We start from the raw sequence: 27,282 nt of genomic DNA, 5'->3' as shown, positions 1-27,282 counted from the left end.
CCCAGTCAGTTTGTCATGCATCTCCAGTACCAGACAGCAGCCTGACGCCTCTATGTTTGTCTCCCCTGTGGCTCTTTGTTAACTATAGCATCTCGCCCCCTGTCTGGGACCTGCCGTTTTCAGCCTGGGTTTTAGTCCCACTGCGTACTGTTTTAGGTTGCTTTTGTTCCCTCTCTTATGTGCTACAAATGCATGATTATTAACTTAGTGCACGTTAGATTAAAGATGATGTTGCAGTGAAGTATTTTTTTTTCTTATATAGTGAAATTTGTTTGAAATTTCAGGTCAAGAGAAACACTCTTTGATTGCATTTTCGACATGAGACAGTGAACATCAGGCAATAGCGTTAAGGTCAAGGTCGGAGGAGGGGGTGGGGGGTTGGCTCTCAAATTGACTTAAGTTTGCAGTGGGCTGTCCCCAGGGACCCCGTGCAGGTTGGATGAAAATCAGCAAGCCTAGACGAGCTTCCTGTGTCTCGCAAATTGTGTGAGAGTAACCATTAAGGAGTGCGATCGAGATCTTTCTCTCACTATGACATCTTCCTTCCTTTGTTTTGTCTTTGTATATCTGAAGTATCATCACAGTGTAAATAAATGAGGCTTATTTATTATTTTTTTGCTTGCTTGTTTGTTTTGTTTTGTTGTTTTTATTGGGGTGTCCCGACATTGTTCCAATGACAGACTGAAGGACACACATCCAGACTGGGATTCTTGCATCGGGGAGCTGATGTCACAAAGCAGTGTCATGCTGAGGCTCTGCGGGGCTCTGCGGTGATCATGACCCTGTACTGGAGAAGTGGCTGGAAGATGGATGGATAAAAGAAAAGTACTGTGTGTTTTCATGGGTTCTGTGGGCCAGCAAGAGATCTTTCAGTTCTGAGAGCAGCTTGGACCTGTGGAAAGCAGCAGTAGGAGATCAAGGAGGCAGAAGCCAATACCTGTGTACAAAACATAGTCTGGGGATGGCGCAGAAGATACCCCTGTAACCCTGCACAGGAAAAAGCGGGTATAGCAAATGGATGGATGGATGGATATTGCATTATGGTCACGCTTCCCTTCTGTTCTTAATTAGATACAGTAGATACATTAGATCCCTGAGTCTTAGAACGGAGACTTTCTGACTGAATTCAAAAGGCTGAGAATCCCTGGGTGAACTTGTCACAAAATACATCCTCTGTTTGGGTAAAAATGCCAGGTCACCAATGTTTGTATGAGCCTAGGGCAGTTTATTTTAAGGTGCTGTCTGTCCATTATGGCAGAGCTGTCAGATTCTTGGGGATAGCTTCTGTTAACCAGCATTCAGCCCTTTGGGGTACTTATGCAGACATAGGCACAATATAGGTACCCTGGAGCATTTCACATGGAACAAAGCTCAAAACGATTATGATCGCAATCACCCTACAGATGAGAAAGGCAGTACGTCATTGTTTGGGGGGGTCAGTCCAAATTTACTTGGAGCCACTAACCTGGTTCTCTGGTTTCCATCAGCGGTCCAAAAACGTGTGCAAGAATTATATGTGCTGCCATCGGCTGGCATTGTCTCCCGGTCATCCTGACATCGTGCACTTTGCTGTCTGAGAGGTTCCAGGTTCTCCATTACCTCTTACTGGATAATTGGTTACGGAAGATGGGTGGACGGATTAATGCAGGATTTGCTACCATTCTTATCTCATGTATGAGCTTTCCATGGAATTTCGGAGTGATTTACCCAGGGGCAACAAATCTTTGGGGCTGTCCAAGAGGAAAATTTCACTGAGGGTATTTCCTGTTATAGTAGCACGTTAGAGTTGAATTTTCTTTAGATGCCCGTCTTTCCATTACACTGAAGGTGAGAATGTAAGTGCTTTATGGATTTCGTGTCTAGCTCTGCAGCGAAATAATCGCATATGCTTTGCAAAACTTGTGTGTATGCGACTTGAGTCTGCGAATGGGCTGACTTTTATTGGTGTGGGTTGGTGTGTGTCTGTGCGTGTGACTCATAGTGCCTGATCCTGACAGCAAAAATATTCCTGATGCATCCACCACAGAAGCAGACTCATCTAACTCAGGAAGTGCCAAGTATCCTGCTTGCAGACTGCCAGCTTGTACTGGGCTTGAATAAATTCCCAGGGCATGACCAGTCAGCCCTTGGTGTCCATAACGAACAGCGAGACCCACAGTGCGAACATTTGTTTCACTCCGAGCAACCCGTTTTCATCAAGCAGTGACAATTATCTCTGCGTGTAATTGGTAATTTTTAACATGACCTACCAGTAGAGGGCGAAGGGGGTACATTCATTATTTGACTGTAGCTTTGTTAGTATCAATCTAATGTGTTTGATCCCTGAAACTTCACGTCACACAGACAGTCAAAGCTAATGTGATGTCAGGCCCAACAATTCTGCCCAGCCAATAAATTCTGAAGTCACTGGGCTGGAAAAAGCTTGGGAAATGAAATAGTTTAAGCACTTTAGGGCTGAAGTAACAACCGCAGTGTGACAATAAAATATTTTGTTTTATGTGGTTTATGTACGGCCAGGCAACCAGAGTGTGACATTTGGGTGTCTGTGCTTTTCAGTGGGAGCAGAAAGCCGTCCTCCGTTTCAGAATTCGCACTTTTTGTAGGATTACACTCTGAGAGTTAAAAAATTAGACTTATCTCTGTGTATCCATATATCCATGTAATTTTGGCGGAAGGCTATTTAATAAAAAAGAAATCTGTAATTACCTTAAACATGCAGTTTAGCTTCTTCGTAGTACGAAATACAGCTGTTTGTTTTTCGTTGCCTGACACTCAATGAGGGTTGAGAAGTCAGCTGATGACTTAAGGGTTACTGTCGGTGAAATGACTCACTGACAGTCAAGTGAAAACAAAATTCCAAAAATTAAGATGATTAATTAAATTTACAAATCAGGTAAAATCAACCACCAAACAGATCACATAACAAGATAATCGGTGTCCAATTCTGATCTTATGATTCTGACTTTGATTAGCCCTGCCTTGTACGCATAAGTGAACTTGTGTGAGTGAATGGTGTGTGAGTGTATGGTGTGTGAGTGAATGGTGTGTGAGTGAATGGTGTGTGAGTGAATGGCGTGTGAGTATATGGCGTGTGAGTGTATGGTGTGTGAGTGTATGGTGTGTGAGTGAATGGTGTGTGAGTGAATGGTGTGTGAGTGAATGGTGTGTGAGTGTATGGTGTGTGAGTGAATGGTGTGTGAGTGTATGGTGTGTGAGTGTATGGTGTGTGAGTGTATGGTGTGTGAGTGAATGGTGTGTGAGTGTGCCCTGCGATGGGTTGGCACCCTGTCCTGGGTCGTTCCCTGCCTTGCACCTGTAGCCTCTGGGATAGGCTCCGGACCCCTTGCAACTCTGAATAGATCAAGCGGTTACAGAAAATGGATGGATGGATGGATGGACTTTGATTATTTTTTTATAAGGACCAAGATGGCACAAGTTAGGTGAAGTATGGTGTTATAAGTTAGGTGAAGCATGGTGTTATAAGTTAGGTGAAGTATGGTGTTATAAGTTAGGTGAAGTATGGTGTTATAAGTTAGGTGAAGTATGGTGTTATAAGTTAGGTGAAGCATGGTGTTATAAGTTAGGTGAAGTATGGTGTTATAAGTTAGGTGAAGGGTGTAAGAAGATTTCAAAGACTAGAAGGATCCCATGTAACACAATAAATAAAAGTCAGGAATCCCACCTTAGGAACATCGACTTCAGGGAGGCAGATGAGGGGCATCCTGGAAGGCGATGGTGCCGGCCAGGGCTTGGCTGGTATTATGGTTATACCGCATATATATTGCTGACTGGGGTGAGGGTTGGTGGGCAGGCAAAATTTGTTGACCGGGGCTACAGTGTGGTGGTATTTTACGAAAGATTTCCAGGACATTGCGCATCATCTGCATCATTTCAGTCAAGTAAACAATTCAGTCGAAGCACAAGAAGAACTGACCTCTTTAGCCAAGCACAGGGACCGTTCAGTTTTAAAGTGATTTGTAAAACTTGAAGTAGCTCAAAGTGTCCTCCCTGACATGGAATACTGTACCTGGTCACCCAAATCGTGAATTCCTATACCCACTGCAAGTGGAACGAGTCAGTCGTAGTGTAACATCGGCCTCCTGTGGTGCTGTGGTGTGCGCATGGTGAATACAGTGAAAACGGTGCTTCTGTAACATGTGCTGGTGTGTGTGCGTGCGTAGAACACACGTGAGTTCGTCCTCACACATGGCACGGCAAAGCCAAACGGAGAAGGCAGTGACATTAATTGTTATGAGCTCCCCGGCGATTTCTCTCCAGAGGGACTCCTCCTACACCCACTGTGGGCCTTTTATTCACAGCGCAGTTTTCTTTCTAAACTTTGCAAAAAGCAATTTTCTCTGTTGTCTAGACCCCTTTTTAAACGAATAATTAATTTCTCTTTTCTTCTCCTACTGCTGTTTGGCTCTGTGGCTTCAGGAATAGTGACAAGGACCCCTTCGTCTAGTCTGATGACTTCCACACATCGCAGGAATGACCTTTGCTTTTGACCAGGGGTCTTTCATCTAAAGATTGCTCTCCAGTCTGTCGCTGACATTCAGCACTTTGGCAATTTTGTTTTCTTTTAGTGGGATGATACAGCAATTGTGATTATGGTTACGGTTATGGTGTTTGATGAATTTCAGCTGCATTTCCTTTGAATACAAAGATACATTGTTTCCTGATGTATACAAAGAAAATGGATTGTATAATTATATGTAATGACATACTATATGGTATGAATGACAATTCATGTGTAATAGTAGCTATGGTGATGAGTTAAATATCCTTTTCTACCTGCCAGCTGCAGGTCTTCAAAGTGGACCAGTCGTTTGATGTGCAGAGTCTTTTTCTCCCAGCTGGGACTTCTGGTGCAGGTCTTTTCTCATGCACCTGTGTATCTGCTCTGCCGGATCCAAACAGCCCATGCAATCATGTGATATGTGGTCATATGGAGGACATAGAAACAACACGGTGTTTTGGTCCGGGTGAGCATGAAAGGGCTGCTCGCTGTGAACGCCGACCATGGACAGAGCATCTGATGACTGAATGATGACGAGGAGGAGGAGGAAATTTTGGTTTCAGTTTATTAGGGAAGAGAGAGAAAGGTTCATATTTGTATTGATCAATGGGAAGCGGAAAAGGCACATTAATGGCGTGATCGCTGGGCGTGAGAGGAGATGAGAGGCAGGACAGCCGCAGGACACTAATTATATTTAAGGGCTGCGTTCGGGAAAGGAAGGTATTTCTGGCTCAGTATCACGCCTTGCCGCACATCGCCAGCCATCATCCTATCTGCTGTGGCCTCTCTAGTGCCCATTGGCACGGGGGCCACCATTCGAGGTGGTGCTCACTCTTGTCAGCTAATTACACATTTCCCCCTAATCAGAGCTGTTACCTTAGGGACCCGATTATTAAGTCATCACTCAAATATCCCATCTTGTACAATATACTAGGATGAAATGATCACTCTGTGTGATGCATCTGTCTTTTTCTGTCTCTGATATAACACTTCTTAGGCAAGTCATTAGTGATACATGCCATTGACCTCTAAAGTGACACTTTCAGCTTGCTTGTCCAACTCACTTGCTTTAAATATAATCTTTTAGACCAATGGGTTTATACTCATTAGCAGGATACATGCATTTTTAGATGTAGAGCTGTTTTCTGCTTGCCTTCACGTGAGAAAATGGTGGAATTCATAGTGGGTGGTGGAACTAGTAGATCTCTGTTTGTATGCTGCACATAACCTAATGAAAGGATGCTACTTGCTTCTCTGTGCTTCTTAATAAAACACTGATGCTCAGGTCAGTTCTATATATTTCTTAGCTTGAGACTATTGTCTCAATTCTGTCGTCGTAGCTTTTGTCTGAGTCCTCAGCTTTACACTGGCTTACAACACGTACTTATAAGAAAATACATTCTTTCAAAACATTTGTGCTGCATGATTGTCCTTCAGGTTAAAACTCAGCATTGGCTTGGTTAATGTGATAGCATTATTTATTCGCTTTCTGGACAGAAAATTTGATTATTAAAGGCACATATAGATCAGGTCAGATTTGTTTTTCAGAAGATGGGTGGTTTTGTCATACAGTAACTAACCATATACCCACAATGAGTTTTGGTGTAGCTTTGATACAGAGGTTCCAGTTCTGTGTGTTTTTCTGTGAAACCAGAGCAGTAGCAGTGAGGCAGATCTAAGCTCTTCCGAACAAACACAGAGACAGGTTTTTGCCAACGACTTTTGGCCAGTATGGTGAGTTGACCGATTTCCAGGGGCAGCTTGCAGGAAAAAGAGGGACCACATGCTCAGCAGGCCCAAGAGATCCAAGGGCGACTGGGAACGAGCCAGTGATTGGCTCAGTTAGTCACATGTGCGTCTCTCTCATTTACGCTTTTTTCTAACATTTTATATGTCCAACTACATAACATGCGGTGCATTTTGTCATTGCAGCATGCTGCGAGATTAGCCTGTTTAGCATTTATCTCAAGATGGACCAAATAACTGTCTTGTCCTTGGAGGACCCTTAATAAGAGGACTCTTATTAAACATCTCCATTAAACGGTCGGGCTGTCTGGGCATAAGTAGAGGAAGAGTGATGAAACCAGTCCGTGAGATTGTTGACGGACTCCCTTGCCTCCCGTCCTCGCTAATTAGCCAAAGCTTTTCTGGTATTTGTGGTCATCGTGGTGTTAATTGCTTACTCACACAGGATATTTGGGCAGGACCAAAGCATCCAGCATCCATTTCAAAATCTGGTATTGCTGCTTATTAATTATTTATTGATACTAAAGTTTTGCTCATCTGATTCTTGAGACTATGAGGTTTGTCTCTTCGGTTGCGAGCGAGTGTAGCAGGATGGAAGGACCAGGCAGGTATGCAGGGGTCAGAAATCATCTACTGGGGTCTTTGAGGGCGAAAAAACTGGTGGGAGAGAAGGTAAAAGAAAAAATACAGAAGGACAAACAAGAGTTGAGGGAAGTTGCTGAGGTGACCCTAGGTGAGGACACTTTCCTGTGATGCATTCCTGGGGACTGGACAGGACAAGAGGCAGAGGTGATAGTCCTATTTAGGGTATTCTTCCTCCAGAGTCTGTGGGAGAGACAAAAATGTTTTATTTTTTTTTAGAAGTCGCATGCTTTGGTGCGTTCCAGATCCTTTTATATCCGTTCCAAGGCATTGTTGTCATTGATCTCTGATTTCTTGCTTCAGTGTGGTACGAGCGTATATCCTATGTTACTTCTCATGCAGCAGCTCTCCCACAAGGTGCTCATCCAGTTACAGTAGGTGGGTTGCTCGCCACGTCCGTAACAGTTGATCTACCACAGCCCCCTTCCAAGTCACATTCTCCGACCAGTTAGGAGGAAAGGAAGCACACTGGGCCAGAGGAGTGCCAGAGGCCGTGCATTTGAGATGAGCTAACCACGCTGCTGTGGGCAGGCGTGCATCGCTGCATCACCTAAGAGGTGCAGTATTGCAGGTTCAGGAATCAATCAATTAAAGCAGCGTTTACTAACCTGTTCCTCGAGGACCCATAGATGGTCCATGTTTTTGTTCCATCTCAGCTCCCTGCCAGACAGTCCACATGGACTGTCTGCGGTTCCCCGAGGACCTGATTGGGAAACACTGAATCGAGGCATTTGTGTCCTTTATCTGGGCCAACCGCTGCAGTGAGCATGGTCCAACACCATAGCGAGCTATTGGACAGCCCACTTGATAGCCTTGGCTTCCTGTTCTGCTGTAGTGTACTTCCGTTTGGTGGCCTTTAATTTATGGGAAAGCAAGAGTTCTGGATGCTCTTAGCTCAGGCCCTAAGGTCCTGACAGCTCCTAGGTACTGTCCCGTGGCATCAGTCTGCAGATGGAATGGTTTGGTAAAGTCCGGGGATCTTATGCACCATTTGATGTTAGGACATGCTTTAGTACTGAAGTGAAGGCTTCCATTTGCTTAACCACTGTACCCACTGTGGGAGGCCCTAAAGATCTGAGTGAATGGTTGCTATGGAGGAGAATTGGAACAAAAAGCACTGATAATACCCCACCAGCTAAGTCACTGCATACTCTTGATGATCCATTATCCATTGGGATGTGGCAGGTGCTCCTTGAACCCCAAAAGACAGCATCTAGTACCCAGGTGTCTAGATGTGGTGCTTAATTATGCAAGAGGACAGGATGAGGCTCGACCAACCTTTTGAGCAGGTTGTCACAGTACAGCTGCTTCACATGCCATTTTCCCAGCTTGATAGATGCAGAAGGTGATGGGCCATCTGGAAGGGTAAGTTCCTCCTCGGCAACGTCCAACAGGCTGTAGAGCCACGTCGTGAACAAGCGTCACGCAGCCATTGGGCAATGGCACCTACTGTAGGCTGGACATGGTTTCCTGGTCCTGGTCCAGGGTGACCTGGACATGCTGTTGCAGCATTTCTTCAGACAGGAGGACCCCTCTGTGGTCTAGGGAGATGGCTCACTGGAAATGACACGGTCTGTATCTCTCTCACAAGCTAAGCACATCTTCTACCAGTGTAATGGAATGGAAGTATCAGGCAGATGTGCTGGATGCAGAAACCCACTGCTGTTGTCTCTTTATCGGAGGTGAAGAAAGGGTTCCTAGGCCGACCTTCCCATGGTACGACCCAAAGGATGAAGCCGGGGCCCGTTTTTGGGGAGATCGTTTTCCATACAGGAAGTGCCTGGGTTAAGAATTTCCAGCTTACGGAAACTTGCACTTACAAACAGACTGCTATACTGTATAGTCTATTATATAAAAAATTGAGTTAAAATGGTCTGTAATAACCAAAACATATTACTTAGTTTATTATTACTGTATAATTATTATTATGTACTGTGTTATTATTTTTCCGACTTTCCTACAAATGCAACTTAGAGACAGACAAAGGGAACAGATCAAATTCGTAACCTGGGGCCTGCCTCCAAAAAGCAGGATTGTATAAAATTGTTTGTTTTGGCTCTACAGTGAAGCATCTCTGAACATTTCATTCTCTGGGGACTTCAGATCCTTTTATTTGTCCATTCCCAAGCGGTGTTGCCGTTGATCGCCAAGTTCGTCCAGCTGGTGCAGAATAAGCATTTTTTTCCTGTGTTATTTCACGTACGGCAGTTTTCCCGCAGCGATCGCCGTCCATGCCTGGCGCTAATCTGGGTCGCTCGCTGTTCCCGCGGTGACTGATCTGCCGCACAAGGCACTGCGAGGCACGTTGGCTATTAATGAGTCAGAGTGAAAATCTGCCAGAGTGTGTTTCCACGTAATAATGAATAATATGGAATTTAAGCCACACATCTGCAGCATTGATATTTACATACAGTAAGCACTTAGTTTCCTGCAGCATGGTCTGAGCATTAATGCATCTTTTGCACACGCTGCAGCTGGTCCTCTGCTCCTCACCTTTTGTGCTCTAGGCATTGGTGCATTTCGTCCTGTTTGTTATGTTGTCAATTTGTCTCTTTAAAGCGTCGACTAACAGGTGAGCCCCATCCATAACACAACCATAACAAAACACATTATTTATTTAGGAGTTACAAATTATTAACAAGATACTGGATGGTTATTAAGTCCAGTCACAAATGATAAAGGTTTCAACATATAAGTATGATGATTAAATTTGTAGACTTAGAACCTGTTTCTCAATTACTTATAAGGAGTTTATATCTTTTTCACAGTGGCTCTCAAACAGAACGACCAACAGCGACTCTCAGTCCTAATAATCCTGAACCTTGAAGCTTACAGAGACACATTAGCTTATGGGTCTTACCAAAGTGCTTCTTAAATACTTTAAATCGGTCACCCACTTCAGGCTGAATAGAATCTAGAACGCTGACAGGAAATAAGGGAGTGATGGAATGGTACTGAAGGGATTATTACAGAGATCGAAGACAGGACTATTGTACTGCCAGTGTCTCCGCACACCTGCTCCGAAGTCTGAAAGCCTTCCGCTCTACTCTCCATCGATTGAGTCGGCCTGTCAGGGGCAGCATACCGGGTCTCGAATTACAGGTTGCTTTCCTGGAAATGTTTCTCAGGAAGATGGCGGTGTTTGCTCTTTGAGAGCGCAGCCCCTCATTGGTTGGGGGCTGCTCAGTTGTCCCAGCTCAGCTTCTCCTAAGGTTGGAAGAGACTCCACATTAGGGTAGCATTTCCTAATCTGGTCCTCGGAGACCTGCAGACGGTCCATGTTTTTGCTCCAGGAGCTGGGAGGGAGCGAAAATGTGGACCGTCTGGGGGTCCTCGAGGACCAGGCTGGGAAATACTGCATTGGAGGATTATATAAAGGTAGACGTGTCTTTTTTCTTCCTTTTTCATTCATTGTTTTTTTTTCCTTCATTAATGAATCAAAGCCTAAGCTCATTACTCCCGCTCTCCGCTCGAGCTTTCTGCTGCCCACCTGAAGCCAGTGGGACTCCACTCTCCCCCATACACAGATGAGAAAGTGCATCTATTATTTATCAATCCATTTCCATGCCACCAGCTCTATCCCTGTTCTCCTAGTGGAAATTCTTAATGGGTAGAGAGGCTTTTCCTATGGGAGACTGCCCAGTGAAAACTATGCACGGATCCTTTTCAAAAAAAAAAACTACTTTGGGGTGGGAAGAGAGGTTAGACCGTTAGAGCATCTTGCTTCCAGGTTTGCATTGAGACAGATCCACCCCACAAGATTAGGAACGCAAATGGAACCACATGAAAGGGGCTTTGAGACAGCAGGAAACTGGTTTACACTAAAGGTTTCTGTGTTTGACATTGGGCAAGGGGAAGATTGGGCTGATGCTTTACAATTGAGAGACTAGATTCCCAGACGGAAGAGAAAAGATGAGAAAAAGAGATTATAGGTCAGGAGACAGCTATCAACGTGTATGTATGATTCCTGGGAGGTGAAACGCAGAGCAGTCATTTGTTTGTGAAGGGAACGAGGAACAGAATCGGTGCAAAATACTAATCAATACAAATAAACCCAGTCACCTGATTCCCCCCTAAAAGCCTGTGGGGGTGGGGTGAATCTGGCTCTTGGGGTGGGGGCTGTGTATTCATTTTCTTCTGCTCAAGGGCAGATTATATGTATGAATTTGCAAATGCACACTTTCATTATAATTTCCTTAGTGTAAGTTTTCGTACTGATAGTCAATCAGGCGATCTTACTCTATGGCCAAAATATGGCTGAACACATAAAAGGAAACACAAGGCACATAAGATGGTTCTCTGGTTACTTTGAGAACTATGTGTAACCCCAAATGCCCTCCCCCAAACACACAAGAAAGGAAATGAGGGTGAAACAGGGTGTTACACAGGACAGTGTGTCTGAAAGGGACCTGCCCCGCCCACTGGTGCGTGTCGCCGTGGCAATTGGGCCAAGTCATTGATGTCAGGGGCACAGTCCTTTGTTTTGCCGACAACACAAGGGCAAAATTTTAACCCCCTTGCACATGCTGTCAGCACGAGTACGAGACCCCTGTGTCTGTACTGTACACGTCCTCGATTTGTCCTTGGCTGCCACCTGCTTTAGTGCTCAGTTTGAGATCTGTCACGGGGGGCCCTAGGCTAGACGTACGTTGTGGATTTTCTTAATTAATTGGTGTAATTAATTATCTCTAATAATTTTCTCTTTTGCATATTTTTTCCATTGGTCAAATTATGAAATGGCGATTTTATTCTTGAATTCAAGAGAAAAACATTTTCATGTATTGTGTTCTGCTGCTGTCCTTTGTAGGTGAATTATGTTGACAGGTATTAGTACAGATAATCAGCTAAAAAAATTATCCATTAAACCAGGGAAAGGGATTAGAACTGAAGTAATTATTTCCTTCGGGAATTACTGGCAGCTCGTGCAGGACGTCCTCTGCCTTCTGCCCTTTGCTTCCTGGAATAAGCTGTTTTGATTTTGCCATTTTTAAATCCTGTTCAGACCCCACATCCTCTTGGCAAAGATGTGGTCACCTCTCAGGGTGACATGGTGTTCTTTACACCAAAGTGACATTTTCACACCAATGTTCCTCAGAGACCAGCCATGATAGCTTCCTCATCCCAAGGTCTCCTGGCCCTCCACTGATCGCAAAAAGCATAAACAAACAAAGAACACCTTTATAAACAAACTTACCGGTGAAACAAGCCTGCTAAGGACAGAATAAGCCACAAAAGTGCCACATTAATCACATCAGTCCTATACAGTAAATCACCAGGAATTCTCTCACAACCAATTTAAAAAATGACTGAAAACAATACTTAGTATTAATGCACTGCCATTTAACAGGATGGAAATGGGTGGGCCTGACTACCTAAATCGATTAACACAGATTAGTGTCCATGAACAACATTGCTGTATATTACAGTGTGCTTCTTCACACTCGTTTCTGGGACTGTTTTCCCGATTGTTTGCTGAAGATTATTTTTCTTGTTTAAGGGCATGAGATTTAGTTTTTTTCCCCCTCCAAATAAAATGGTGTATCGCCGTGGCAACACTGTAGCTTCCTGACCCCAAGGTTGTGTGATTGATTACTGGTCCCCGTACGTATGGAGTTCCCATGTTCTTCCAGTGTTCGCTTGGGGTTCCTCCCACGGTCTAAACACATGTGGTTTAGATGAATTAGTGCCTGTGATTGCCCATTTTGTCTGTGTGCCATGTGATGGCCCAGCCCATACTTCCTGATATAGACTCCCAGCTCACTGGCATCCTTATGCCGGATAAAAAAAATACCACCATTTGTGAAAATGGCAAAAACATTCATATGTAATACAGTCTTTGTCATATTACTCGTGTTTTTCAGCTGAGTGCACTCCCTGCACACTCTTCCGTGCCGTTCAGGATGTGCATTCCTTAGATACGACTAGCTGTGTGTCCCTACGTCTGTGCTCACTGGGGGGGGGGGGGGTTGCTGACCACGGTCCTGAAGCCTGCAGCTTCCTTCCAGAATCTGTGGAATGTTCCAGAAGGATCACCAGGTTTCCTTCCACTCTCCAGTGTCAGGGATGAAGACTCTAGCATTCACATAATTAAAATCTTGCCTCACTTTAATAAATATGCTGCTGTTAAAAAGCACAGTATTTTTTTTTAATAAGCACTGTGCCTGAGGCTTTGGGTCTGCCTCCTTCCCCCGCCCTGGTAATTATGTGCATTGCAGACTCTGGGTAACACTGTCCCCTTGATATTTGCAATACAGTTCATGCGAAGGTTGCTGGGATCGCAAAGCCTCATTCTAACTCCCTCAGTGATGCACAACATATTATGTTTTTTTTTTTTCTGCCGTGGTTAAATTATCATACTTTTATTATGTTTTTACAGAGGGTTTTTGTCAGACTGCGTCTTAAAATTATTGTTGCTGTAGTTGGGCATGACGTTTGGTAGCGGTGTAGTTTGGAAAGCATATGAATAGTTAAAATAACCACAAACTGTAATGCATTTACGGAAATACATGTGAAGAATGCTACATATATTTTGTAATATAATGTGTAACAAAAACTGTATTGCATGGGGTCAGTGATGGAAACCCCTCATAATTTGGTAGGGTTCTCTCCTGTCATATTAAGGACCTGCTTGTGTCTGACGATTTGACTCTAGATCAAAAGTGGTCAAATTTGTGCCATAAACTTTGAATGGTCATGATCTCGGGGGCCCTGAAAGTCTCATATTAATTTTATGTTTTCTTACACTTGGGAAAATATGTGGATAATGGAGAAAAAATATAATTTTTATTGTATCTGCAGCATTGTGGAGAGCCTACTTTCCCTGGGATTCGTGCTGGAGAGCAGCTGTAAGTGTCCTTTAAGGATAATGGTGCAGGAGAAGGCAGCTTGCTTTGCAGGAGGTACGTCTTGGCCGTGCCATAGACGCATCTCGCCGAGATGAAGCCGCTTTGACCGCCTGTCTGCCGCCTCTCTTCTCCCTGGAGCCATGAGCTGGCTGCTGCCTCGGTCCCGGCGCTCGCCTTTTGGTCTGTTAGAAATCCCCCACACTGACTGCTGCCTCGGTCCTAGCGCTCGCCTTTTGGTCTGTTAGAAATCCCCCACACTGGCTGCTGCCTCAGTCCCGGCGCTCGGCTTTTGGTCTGTTAGAAATCCCCCACACTGGCTGCTGCCTCGGTCCTAGCGCTCGCCTTTTGGTCTGTTAGAAATCCCCCACACTGGCTGCTGCCTCAGTCCCGGCGCTCACCTTTTGGTCTGTTAGAAATCCCCCACACTGGCTGCTGCCTCAGTCCCGGCGCTCGGCTTTTGGTCTGTTAGAAATCCCCCACACTGACTGCTGCCTCAGTCCCGGCGCTCACCTTTTGGTCTGTTAGAAATCCCCCACACTGACTGCTGCCTCGGTCCTAGCGCTCGCCTTTTGGTCTGTTAGAAATCCCCCACACTGGCTGCTGCCTCAGTCCTAGCGCTCGCCTTTTGGTCTGTTAGAAATCCCCCACACTGACTGCTGCCTCAGTCCCGGCGCTCACCTTTTGGTCTGTTAGAAATCCCCCACACTGACTGCTGCCTCGGTCCTAGCGCTCGCCTTTTGGTCTGTTAGAAATCCCCCACACTGGCTGCTGCCTCAGTCCCGGCGCTCACCTTTTGGTCTGTTAGAAATCCCCCACACTGGCTGCTGCCTCAGTCCCGGCGCTCGGCTTTTGGTCTGTTAGAAATCCCCCACACTGACTGCTGCCTCAGTCCCGGCGCTCACCTTTTGGTCTGTTAGAAATCCCCCACACTGACTGCTGCCTCGGTCCCGGCGCTCACCTTTTGGTCTGTTAGAAATCCCCCACACTGGCTGCTGCCTCGGTCCCGGCGCTCGCCTTTTGGTCTGTTAGAAATCCCCCACACTGACTGCTGCCTCGGTCCCGGCGCTCGCCTTTTGGTCTGTTAGAAATCCCCCACACTGACTGCTGCCTCGGTCCCGGCGCTCGCCTTTTGGTCTGTTAGAAATCCCCCACACTGACTGCTGCCTCGGTCCCGGCGCTCGCCTTTTGGTCTGTTAGAAATCCCCCACACTGACTGCTGCCTCGGTCCCGGCGCTCGCCTTTTGGTCTGTTAGAAATCCCCCACACTGACTGCTGCCTCGGTCCCGGCGCTCGCCTTTTGGTCTGTTAGAAATCCCCCACACTGACTGCTGCCTCGGTCCCGGCGCTCGCCTTTTGGTCTGTTAGAAATCCCCCACACTGACTGCTGCCTCGGTCCCGGCGCTCGCCTTTTGGTCTGTTAGAAATCCCCCACACTGACTGCTGCCTCGGTCCCGGCGCTCACCTTTTGGTCTGTTAGAAATCCCCCACACTGACTGCTGCCTCGGTCCCGGCGCTCGCCTTTTGGTCTGTTAGAAATCCCCCACACTGACTGCTGCCTCAGTCCCGGCGCTCGCCTTTTGGTCTGTTAGAAATCCCCCACACTGTCTGCAGCCTCAGTTGGGTGTTATGTAGCATTCATAGATTAAATTAATTAAATGCCAATCTAGAAAAAATTGTAGATTTCCTTGGGTGTGTCCAAGCTCTTATGATTTTTAGCTCTGACAGGACTGTACCCTCCAGGGATGGCAGGAGGGAGAAATGAAGGCTGGATAGGTTTGATCATAGTGTGTAATGTACTGTTTGATTTTATCCACTCATTTTCTATGCCCTTTGCTTTGAACCGAAAAATGGCTTTTACCGATCAGGTAGAAGGAAAAAAAAACAAAAGGATTTTAAACATTTTAGGGTAAAACAAAGAATGGGCAGGATAAATGTCAGAAATATTTTTTTCTCAGTATTAATCTATTTCTATTTTCCACTGCCATTATTGTTAATTCTATTTTTTACTTTATAGTGGAGCATTGCCAGTAGTTTAATTAAAATTTAATTAAAATTATACACTGTGAAAATGAGAGGCTCTTTCATTTGGACTCAAGCCTAAATTAAGTCGCCATCATTTTCTCCGGCCTCTGAAGAAAATTAATCTGTTTATTTTTGGGCTTTTGGAAGAGAAGTACCGATCATGGGAGAAATCACTTTTTAAAAAATCGTTAAGTTGAAATGACGTTTCCCGTGGACAGAAACTGACCAGTGCTCCGGGGGCACCATGCTTTCTCTAATGGCCAGCAGGGGGTGCTGTGGTACTGAACACCCTCTATCTTTTCTGTATATCTAATCATAATGTCTCAGAGACCATTAAGTATTAATGTAGTTCATTTTATGCAGAAGAACAGAGAATATTATCCTTGTAAATGTGTGGAATCCAGGTTTAAAGTGTTTTTAAATGAGTGTCAAAGCAGAAATAGGTTGTGTGCCAGGTTGTGCTGTGTCTGCTTGCTACTTGTGCTGCATGTTAAAATCTCAGGCAGCACTTAATACATCCTGTTAGGACCCATTTGTGGCTCTGCTTCTACTGCTGCCTGTCCAGTGATAATCCAAGCAAGACTGAGGTCTTCTTTCTGGCTCTCCCTCTCCCTCTGCGTCACAATTCAATGCTTCTGCAGATGTCTGGCTGTCTTCTTTTGAATGGTGAAGTAGCCATGACTTGATGGCTTGGGGTGGGGGCTGGAGGGGCCATGAATAGTGTGGCATCGGGGTCGGGGGTGTATGATGAGGTGGGAGAGGTTAGTGTGACCTCTGTGGTGGAGGGGAGTGGGGTCTTGGTGTGGGCCGCCGTGTGGTGGAGGGGAGTGGGGTCTTGCTGTGGGCCGCCGTGTGGTGGAGGGGAGTGGGGTCTTGGTGTGGGCCGCCGTGTGGTGGAGGGGAGTGGGGTCTTGCTGTGGGCCGCCGTGTGGTGGAGGGTAGTGGGGTCTTGCTGTGGGCCGCCGTGTGGTGGAGGGGAGTGGGGTCTTGCTGTGGGCCGCCGTGTGGTGGAGGGGAGTGGGGTCTTGGTGTGAGCCGTGTGGTGGAGGGGAGTGGGGTCTTGCTGTGGGCCGCCGTGTGGTGGAGGGGAGTGGGGTCTTGGTGTGGGCCGCCGTGTGGTGGAGGGGAGTGGGGTCTTGCTGTGGGCCGCCGTGTGGTGGAGGGGAGTGGGGTCTTGCTGTGGGCCGCCGTGTGGTGCAGGGGAGTGGGGTCTTGCTGTGGGCCGCCGTGTGGTGGAGGGGAGTGGGGTCTTGCTGTGGGCCGCCGTGTGGTGGAGGGGAGTGGGGTCTTGCTGTGGGCCGCCGTGTGGTGGAGGGGAGTGGGGTCTTGCTGTGGGCCGCCGTGTGGTGGAGGGGCGTGGGGACTTGGTGTGGGCCGCCGTGTGGTGGAGGGGCGTTGGGTCTTGGTGTTGGCCGCCGTGTGGTGGAGGGGAGTGGGGTCTTGCTGTGGGCCGCCGTGTGGTGGAGGGGCGTGGGGTCTTGCTGTGGGCCGCCGTGTGGTGGAGGGGAGTGGGGTCTTGCTGTGGGCCGCCGTGTGGTGGAGGGGCGTGGGGTCTTGGTGTGGGCCGCCGTGTGGTGGAGGGGCGTGGGGTCTTGGTGTGGGCCGCCGTGTGGTGGATGGGCGTGGGGTCTTGCTGTGGGCCGCCGTGTGACCTTGGATTCTCGGCTTGGTTGTTGAAATGCATTTTTCTGGCTTAGAGAACCTCATAAAGAACAAATGGCTCTTCTCAGTGTCTCTATCTCCTTTGCTGATGACATCAAGGCCGACCTGCCCTTGCAGGAATACCCCCACCGGGGGACAGCTAATTACCTTAGGGCAGCCTTCCTTTTTTAGGCTGACAGCACAGCACCCTCCCTACTGGGGGTGTGTGCAGTTAAAAGCCTCTTCAGACTACACAGTGAAGCACGGAGCATTAATAATCAGAGGTCAGACAGCGAAACCTTGACATCTCTTATACAGGATGACTCCATGAATTTTTCTGCTGGTAATGCTCCACGGTCTAGACAGATATATCCAAGTTATGATGAGTTATGATGCCTGAATTCTTATGGATTTATTCACGTTTGTAGGCTCTTGCATTTATTGCTGCCTGATTGGACGGTTTAATATCCGATATAAGGGTACTTAATTATGTTTCCTTGAGGTCCAAATTCCATCAGCAACACAAAGCCAAGGTGCACTGCCCCCGTAGATCAGCACCTGGGGGGGGTGGGGTGGTTCTTTGGGGGAGTCAGGGGGGATGTTTGGGTTTGCGGATTAAATTCAGTTTAGGTACGGATGCCAAATTTAGTGCCCCTGCCCTTCATTGTGGCTTCTGAATTGCACTCTTCCAGGACATGTTTTTGTATCAGATCACCCACCCCGGTTCCCCTGTTTCCCATTTGCTTTACAGACTTCCTGTACAATTCTGGAAACTCGTTAACCTGTGAAACACCCCTCTCCACTCGGAATGCACTCATTTCACACCTAATTAGTTAAATTACTTTTACGGGACTCCCTTAGCAGACAGCGGAGGGCAGAGTACTGGCACTTCTGTTGTCGCCTGTCACCATGCCTCCCAAAGTGTGACATCACCCTCTCTGCATCCAGAGCACCTCTTTGCATCATTGGCCAAATCGAATAAAACTAATAACAAAATCTTTGGTGTGATTTACCTCCTGGTAGTGACTCCCAAATATGATCAATCCACTTAACGGGACACACTTTTTATGATAGCTAATATTATAATTTTAATATTTAGAATATGTGACCACCATGGTATTAAAAATGAAAATAAAAAAATCCAAAGAGTGTAATGGAGGTCCTAGTGAAGTAGGGTGAACACTGTTGATGACATATGCATTGAACAATATAAAAAGGAACTTAATGACAAGGTTAGGATACGAAAATAGCTTCTTTTTTGGGTGTAGGAAGGGGCTTCTGCACTTGGACTAAGTAGATGAATGGGTCTTCAGACTGATGCTTAATGCCAACGTAGGTGGAACCAGCTTTAGTGGCACTGGTCAGCAACTTTGTATGGGAAGGAGACATGGGAACCAGTGGCAGGTCTCTGTCATGGTGACATCACTGACAAGTTTTGATTTTTTTTCCTCTGAGACGATAAGACATTGCCTTTCTGGTTTAAGTCTGATTGATAGGTCATTCCAGGGAGGGAACGTTCAACACACATGGACTAATTCTTCATTAATGGGACTTGGAAATCTACAACGGAAAATATTACTATCAAGCAGATTAATGGTTTAGGTAGAACGTGTCCTTGCAATAATAAAAGAGGTTCTGCCAGAATATCTACTGTTAGCAGCTCTCACGATAACATTCGCTCTATTATGGTGGGTTTGTAATGACCTGCCCAGCAACGCACCATAAAAATATCTTCCAGTGCTTTCTGGCCCCAGATATCGGCAGTGAAATTGATGATATTACTGACACAGGGAGCGTTGGCGCTGCCTCTTTAACCGTGGCACAGGTGGTCAACACAGCGGTTTTCTTTGAAACACTGTTTGTCTTTCAGAGCTTCTGTATTTGGCGTGTGACTTGTGCCTTCAATGTCCTGCTGTGACTTTTGGTGTTTTGTTTTGGTGTTATTTATGTTTTGTTCATGGTGTTTTCATTACTCTGCGGGTACGTGCATGTTTCATTGCTGCTGTGTAGCATAGGTGTGGCCTTAAGATATCTAAAACCCCTAGCAGAACATTTTAGGACCTGGGTGGTGGCTGGCTTAAACAGTGGGTAGACTTTGCCGGTAACAAATGACTGGAAAACTGTCGAGGTCCTGTGGGCCTGGTTGCCAAGGAGCCCACGGAGGAGGCGCAGGTCAGCATGAAGGTGGGGGTGCCACACCATCTGATTGGATGGGCCAAAAAGGGTGGGCGGGAGCTCTGATCTCCTCCTTTATCCATTCAAGTAATTTCTGGCAGGCTGCAGTGAGACCACTGTCACGCAGCCCAGCAGATGGTGAAGTGAAGCAGGTAAACATTTTCCGTACTGCTCTGTTGAGGTTTTTGTCCTCAGACTGCTCTAAGGTAAAAGAGCACATCCAGTCACCTGCTGATGGACCACCGTGACTTTTCTGTCAGGAAACCATAAAACTACAAATAAGCCACTTTCTAAATAAGGATTTCCACACTTACTGTAGCTCCCTTTTTTATTCTCAGTACACTTTCGGCATTTGCCTCTTTGGTCTGCCCAGCCCCGTCTCCTGACTGCGATTGTTCAGGTCTGTTGTGTCAGCTTTATTAAAGTGAGAACGAGTCACGTTACAATAAAAAGCCCAGACAGGCTTTTAGGAAGGAGCGTCAGGCGCTGGGAATTTTGGAAATTTTGCGATGAGGCAGGACACACCCCGTGCTCTTCGGCCACTGTCTGACAGGGAACAGCGATGCACCTGCTTCGTTGCCAAGACGACTGAGAGGGCCAAACGCTAAATGCACCCCCCCCCCCACTCCCACCCCACCCCAACCTCCAAAAGGAGACTGGGGCGGAGCCAGTTACAGTGGGAGCCACAGCAGGTCACACTCACAGAACATGCGCGCACACGGCGAGTTAAAATGAGTGACACGAAAAGAAACAGGGTAGTGAGATAGAGAGAAGGAGGGAGGGAGTAATGCAGAGGGAGGGGGTGAGAGACAGGGAGGGGGGGGGGGGCGACTCCAGGCTCACGGCACTTGCTAAGTACAGACAGCCCGGCTCCCCAGACCGCTTCTGCCTCCCGGCAAGAATGTTCTACCGGAAAAGAAGCTTCACTTTCGGAGCGTATGGAGGGTAAGGACACAAAGGCAGCTGCTCTGTGTAACCTTCCGTCCTTGTGCGCAGAGGAAGTGGGAGGCTTGGTCTTAAAGGGTAACCCCCCCCCGGACCTGCTGACGAATAATAATGATGTTAATTACATGATCATGCAGTGCGATGCACAGATCTATTTTGTGCTCAAAGCTGCAAAGGAAGGCGGCCATTCTCAGTGTAAGCCGTTTCTGCAATTAAAAGTTTTGTGGAAGCTGAGGGATTGCTTGGAGGGGGTAGATTTGAGTTTTTACTAATTACAGACTCATTATACTGTAAGAGTGGTCTGAACTTGGGGTTAATGTGAATATGCAAGCAGCAAATCTTTATTCGAGGGTTGGAATTGTTTGCTGTGCAAATGTATACTGTATGTGATTTACACACACACGTGGGTGCACGAGTATCTTTCGGCTGGCACGTGACTCAGAGTGCGGTATCTGTGGTTTTGCAAGGTCGAATGATTTCTTGGTTTCCTCCAGCAGACCTGTTCAAGGTCAGGGTGAGCGGTGTGGAGCCCGGATTGCACAGACTACCTGTGGCCGTGGTACACATCCCGAACAGGGAAGTGCAGGTCTTTGCATTCCACACACGGCCTCGTGTTCCCTTCCTGCACAGCTGTGTCAGTGAGCACATGCGGTCCGGGCATGCATGGCTTTGGGATATTTACCCAGGTAGACACTCTCCTGGTCTTGTGCTTTTTTGCACAGAATCTGGTTGGTTTCCAGGGATGACCCAGTGCTCGGGCTGTGGTTTAAGATGGGCAGGTTCTCCGTTTCCTCCTGACACCCCCCTGCTGTTCTCACGTGGGAGTGATTGGTCACGTGAGTCTGTTTAATCTCATGGCTCTAGCTAGCGCCGACGTCTGCCGCTAATCGCTAATTAGCAGACAGCATGACGTTCAGGCTAACGGATTGGAAACTGAAAGGTTTGGAGAAGCTGCTGTCAGCTCCGACATTTAAAACCCGCAAGTGGAAATATCCTGGTCTGTGAGCAGAAGTTTGCGCTTGACAGCTGTGCGAATTGCTCCCCACCAAAGCTGTTATGGGATTTATGAGCTGAGAGATGAAATAATGGAATGAAAATGTATAAGTAGAGCAATAGGATGTTCCACTTTTGGGGGAAAATGGTGGGATGCGTGTGTGTGTGTGTGTGTGTGTGTGTGTGCGTAAAAGCATTAGATAAGTGGCTAATTAAGAACAAGAGAAGTGTTTGTTGGAGGCCCAAATAACCTGCCGTCCTGCGATCTTGCTTTGGTTTCTGCAAACGTTTTGAGCTCAAGGCAAATCACAAGACGCCCCTGACGACCTAGACCACAAGTCAGGATGGAAGCATGGCTGAAATCGATTCTGCCCTTCACAGTCAAGGGAATCTAGAGGTCCACCTCTCAGCCGTAGAGGGCATATTAGCTTGAAGCTGGGTAGGGCTTACTCTAACCACCCAATTCCTTCAACCTAAGTTCCTGGAAATGTCTTTGTGTGGAGGTTTGGGGCTGATGCTGTGAGAAGTAAATCTCGTCATTTTAGAACAAATTTCAACACATAAGAAATTGTGGGTGAAGACTTTTCTGTGGAGAAGATTGAATTAGTTCAGTGAAGGTTTCCTGCAGGCATCAGAAAGGCCTCTGGGTTTGTGTTATCAGGATGAACGTCCAGTCTGTTTTCCTTCAGGCAGCACATGTACCATAAAACACTCCCAGTCTCAGCAGGGAGACTCAGATTGTGTTTGCACACTGACATTAAGGCAAAACTGTTACGCTTTTTAATGCTCGACAGCTTTTTAATGGTATGAGAGATCAGCCGCATTTATAACTGTTATTATAATCTGCCCGATGTTCTCCTCGTGTTTTTTTCCTTCTTGCTCTGTTTGCCGGGGGCTGTACTCTGTAAATAAGGCTGTGTATGAGGAGGGCTTCATTATGAAAATAGGCTGTTCATGATGATTATAAAAGAAAAGATCTATCCTTGTCAGGACTGAGTGGGTGGAGGCATAAGGTCCCGGGGGTTGATTTTTTTTTTAATACTGTTCTATCATCTTAGCCATGTTTGATGTAACATCAGAACCATAAATTGACGTTAGCGTTGATTACACCATTGCAAATGCACATCAATAGGCTGATTAAAATTTCCACAGATTCAGTCTGAGGAAAGAATGCATGTTTATGAATCAATGATGCAACAACAATATCTCAACAGGGTTTTTTGCCCCCCTTTCCAGTTCCCTTTATATAAATAGTTCTTGCTATATAAATATATATTTAAAAAAAAAAAAAAAACTTCAAATAACCATGAGGGTGTATCATTGAACAAATCAATTTTTCTGTATCAAACCTTTCACCGCTGAGGAAATCTGCTCTCCAAGTGCGTTCTTCGAAGCAGGTGGCCACCTGTCAGGCCTCATTGTAAGTGCCGAGCTGTGCGCTTGTCAACATATTGAGAAATTAGGCCGTAATTGAAAATAACAGAATGCGTTTTTGTGCTGCCACAGTGAGGCTGTAATTTTGCCCTGAAAGTGACAAGTTTGACTGTAGCGTTGATAAATCCCTGCAGGGTGAATTAATATGCCGTGAATAGCAGCGATATATGCAGCACAGCCTGGGCACCCAGTCCACTGCCCATCCAATACGGTCCACAGTAAGTTGTGTTTGTTATTTTTCGTGGAGACCCTCAAAATGTACTTTAAGCTTTTCTACTCCCAAAACCCCGTGACAACGTCCAGTGAGTGGAAACTGTGTGACGTGGACCACGTTATCCTGTTCATGACACGACGATATGTTATCAAATGTTTTGATGGCCAGATTTCCAAAGGTTCATAATTCACTTTAACTTCGTGTGTTCATAGAAAAAACCTAAATTGGAATGAGGTGCAGGTTTTATTATAGAGGCATTGAAAATTTTATCTGTCCAATGCCAAGAGGGATAGTCTGGACTAGCTATGCATTTTCCTTCCTATGTATAATTAAATAATGCAGATACCATTTTCTCACTACAGTCACTATGAGATGTCCACCTAATATGGTGTTTTTGGGATCAAATTTGCCATTTTCCTCGAGAACAAGGGCAAAGGAGGAGTCTGCTAACCACAAACCTCAGCCATCTGCATCACAGGAAGCCACCACTCTGTTAAACATGGGCAGCGATTAAGATGTCTGAGCGTCTCTGTTTGTTTTTAACCTGCAGGCTGTTTGGTATGAAAATTTTGTCTGATGCACTGGAACCTGATTATTGAAGGAGTCAGACGTCTGGAAGGTTTCAATTATTACGGGTCTGGATCATTGTTGCTGTTGTTGATAATGGGTGTCAGAAGCATCATATGTACTGATCTGGGATCAGAATATCACTGAAAGCACTGGGTAATGCATGAATCCGGGCTTTACTGAGCTTTGATTACTGGACAGCTTAAAATGTGATATTTTTGATTTAGCGTGTTAAACCTCAGTTGCGATGCCTGTTCCATGTGTATTTGTATGTTTTTAATCTCTCATAATGATAGGGATCCAACTCCACTACAGCCTGAAAGGTACCAAGGTCTCCGCGTTCCTTGAGCTCTATGGAAAGATCCACGTCCCTTAAAGAGATGGAAGGGTGTTTTTTTTTGCCTGGTTGCCAGAGCTGGTGCCGGACTGTCTCCCAGCTGTGGCTGTTGCATATTCCCGACGCCTGCAATGTGGAGCTCAGCCAGGGGGTGAGAGTTTGCGGGGGGGGGCTGACTGGGTTTAATGTCTTTGAGACATCACTGGGAACCTGGTCTTGGACGGGTGGGGGGGGAGGCACACGGTCTGTGAACTGTTTTCAAATGTGTATCGATTCCTCGTATTCTTGGATAAACCCCTGGGTGTCTTTGTGTGTGTGTGTGTGTGTGTGTGTGTGTGTACACCCTACGCTCACATGCAATGACTGAGTTTAATCCATTCAATCCCATTTCTCTTCTCCCCCATCAGCCAAAGCCCCAGACTCTCATATTTAAAGCAGAAAAATAACTGGTACGGGGTACAAATTTTGCCCAAATGGAAGTGTCTGAATTATGAGTCATCATTTTTCCTTTTAAGTATTTTTATGCCAATTCCCATTGAACCCTTTGCCCTTTATAGAGCCAGGTATTTAACAAGTCCTTCAGGGTAATATGGAGTTTCCGAGTTTATTTTCAGACGCCTTTTCCACCAGATTCAGTCTCAGGCATGCAAGTATATTTTGCTGGAAGTCTAGTAACAGTGACAAGTTTTTAAAAGAGCTTACAATTAAGTGACAGGAGTTGTACTAAATCACTTGTTACCCCAGATTCTGTCCCTGTCACTTTATAACAACGTGTCATTAGCTACCACCAAGGCATATAAGATTTAGTTATAAAATGTAAAATTCTCTCTGTACACCTGGCCCCGGTCTAGGAAAATTAAACTTCTGTCTTAGAAATCATTCAAAATGATAAAAATATAAAATTTTAAATTACTTTTTTTTTTTTTTATTTTATACAATTTTTTGAGCCAGTTTTAGCCCCTTGTCAGTCCACATTGGTGTGATCTGTAGCCCTTTTAGGGTGGGGCAGCGTGGTTGTCATGGATGCTCATGTGTGACCCAAAGGTCCCAACCTGAAACATTCGATGGGGTCACAGGCAGGTTGCTGTGCATGAATTATTCCAGTGAAATATCAACCAGCTTGAGATATCTGAAGTTATTTCAGTTACACAGCTAAGTTGATTCCTTCAATTTTCCCCCAGAGCCATTAATGGTTATTACACATGTGCAAAGTCGTTAACATGAAAATGCACAGAGAAACGACACAAAGGCGTATCAACCAGATCAATCAACTAGGTATGAAATGAAAACCCTGCCAGCCAGCAGCAGAGTAATCTCTCATTGCTGCTTTAGCCGGATGCAGAGACGTGGCCCTTTCTCCAAAAACAGCCTTTTGTGGGCCATTTCTGAAACCCATTGTAATTACTTGTCACACTGCATCCTGTTACGTGAGGCTGTTTAACTCTAAGCCAATGAAGTATTGCAATTTTTTATTTCCAGTGTGGTCATTTTGGTCAGTTTGTACCTTTTTTTGCAGTTATCCTAGTACAAAGTGACCTTTGGAATAGCTGTAAATAGAAAAATATAGCTATTGTGCAAAAGTATTGAGGCCCATAGTATTAGTGAAATTACTAGAAATGCAGGAATGTGTTTTTATAATTAAGATTTAATTTAAAAGTCGAATGTTCAAGCCGAAGATTTGAAGGTTTTTTGCTGATGCGGTAGGTTTTTGCTGATATTTCCTTATAACTTAATGCATGGTGCATTGGGGGGGGGGGGGGGGGGGGTACAACCTAAGAATAAGATAGCAGCAGCTCCAGAGTCGGTACAGTCCTGACCCAAATCCACTAAGAACCCGTCACAGGGCTCCAAGGTGCAAATGCTTGGGGAACTTCAGCAAATCGCCTCAGGGTCAGTGTGAAAGGAGGAGATTGGCTGGAAAATCTGGGCATTATGTCTGTAATTCCTATGATGTATAAAATCATTAAATGCTGTCAGATGCTCATAATTTTGGGCCCCTGTAGAAGAGTTTTGAATGATTTTTTCCCCCCAAGAGTTAACCTTAAAAACCCAAATCTTAACATATACTCTTCATGCAGTCGTTATATACAAATTGAAGACACTGTATTGATTATTTTTTATCCCTGCTTAATACAGGATTTTTGACATCGAGTACTGTCAAACTGTGTCTTAGGCAGTGAAAGAACATGTCTAAAGCCATTTATCTGGGTAATAAGTATATTTTTGATAGGTAAAAAATACAAAAAAAGTCATTGAAGTCTTGTTGGATGGTCAGAAGAGCATCGCTCTGGTCCCCAAACCCCCAAGGGTGCACAGCCATTCCATGTATTAATACATTTCACCATGAGCTCACTTCATTTTACAATTGGTTAAATAATTTATGCCAGTGCTCAAGGTAACGATAAATATAGGGGTGACTTCCGGAGACCTTGGCTAACACTTTGACAGGCAGTACCGCAGTTGTACACCTAAAACAATATCATTTAGGCATAATTTTCTTAGACTGCATAAGACTTTTACACAGTGTTGCGTGTGAAATTATATGTGTAAAATGGGGGAGGGGACATTATATGTGTAAAATGGGGTGTGGACATTACATTATATGTGTAAAATGGGGTGTGGACATTATATTATATGTGTAAAATGGGGGTGAACATTACATTATATGTGTAAAATGGTGGAGGGGAAATTTCATTTCTTGTCTTGATTTTCTGTGATTTTACTCGGCAGGAGTCTAATTTTTGGCCCTATCTGACGTTTTGCTAAACCTAAGAAGGCCCCAATTCCCCCCCCGCCCACGGGAAAGTCATACAGTATGCTGTCTCATTCAGCATATATAATCATGGCTGTTGTCTTCATGAGGAATGGAGAGCTTTCTGAATGCCTCGTTCCACCTATTAGGGGTGGCATTTGACACCCACCCAGCTGGCCACGCTGCTCCAGAAGTCCCAGTTCTCACCTGCCGTCTGTGACCCCCTCACCGCCGCCACCCCCCCCATGAATCTTGAAATTCCTATTCACTCCCCCAGAGAACCAGATCCAAAGGGCCCATTTAGGTCCGATCCCGCGACATGACAGGAATGCCCAGTGTGATATACTGGGCTCCTCCCAGTCCTGACATACTGCTGTATGATGTCCTTGATTTCATTCCAGTTAAAACTAGTTGACCCCATCTAATCAGGTAGTCACAGTTGGTATTTAC

The 27,282-nt window shown here is 45.7% G+C and overlaps 1 protein-coding gene across 8 annotated transcripts in view; it reads left to right on the top strand.

The window, feature by feature from the left end:
* LOC111852044 (rap1 GTPase-activating protein 1) overlaps positions 1–27,282 on the top strand; it is an 87,532-nt gene that overhangs the window by 13,971 nt on the left and 46,279 nt on the right. The window contains exon 1 of one of the 8 annotated variants that reach the window (XM_023827540.2): positions 20,436–20,535. The exons of the other annotated variants lie outside the window; for them this stretch is intronic. Coding sequence (XP_023683308.2) covers positions 20,492–20,535 — 44 coding nt within the window. The 5' untranslated portion in view covers positions 20,436–20,491. Of the gene's footprint in view, positions 1–20,435; positions 20,536–27,282 lie in introns of those variants that run through there. 8 annotated transcript variants of the gene reach the window in all.

Source organism: Paramormyrops kingsleyae, chromosome 8, assembly GCF_048594095.1.
Source record: "Paramormyrops kingsleyae isolate MSU_618 chromosome 8, PKINGS_0.4, whole genome shotgun sequence".
Taxonomy (NCBI): domain Eukaryota; kingdom Metazoa; phylum Chordata; class Actinopteri; order Osteoglossiformes; family Mormyridae; genus Paramormyrops; species Paramormyrops kingsleyae.
The sequence above is the reverse complement of the archived record's forward strand: the minus strand, read 5'-3'. Positions and strand labels throughout refer to the sequence as shown.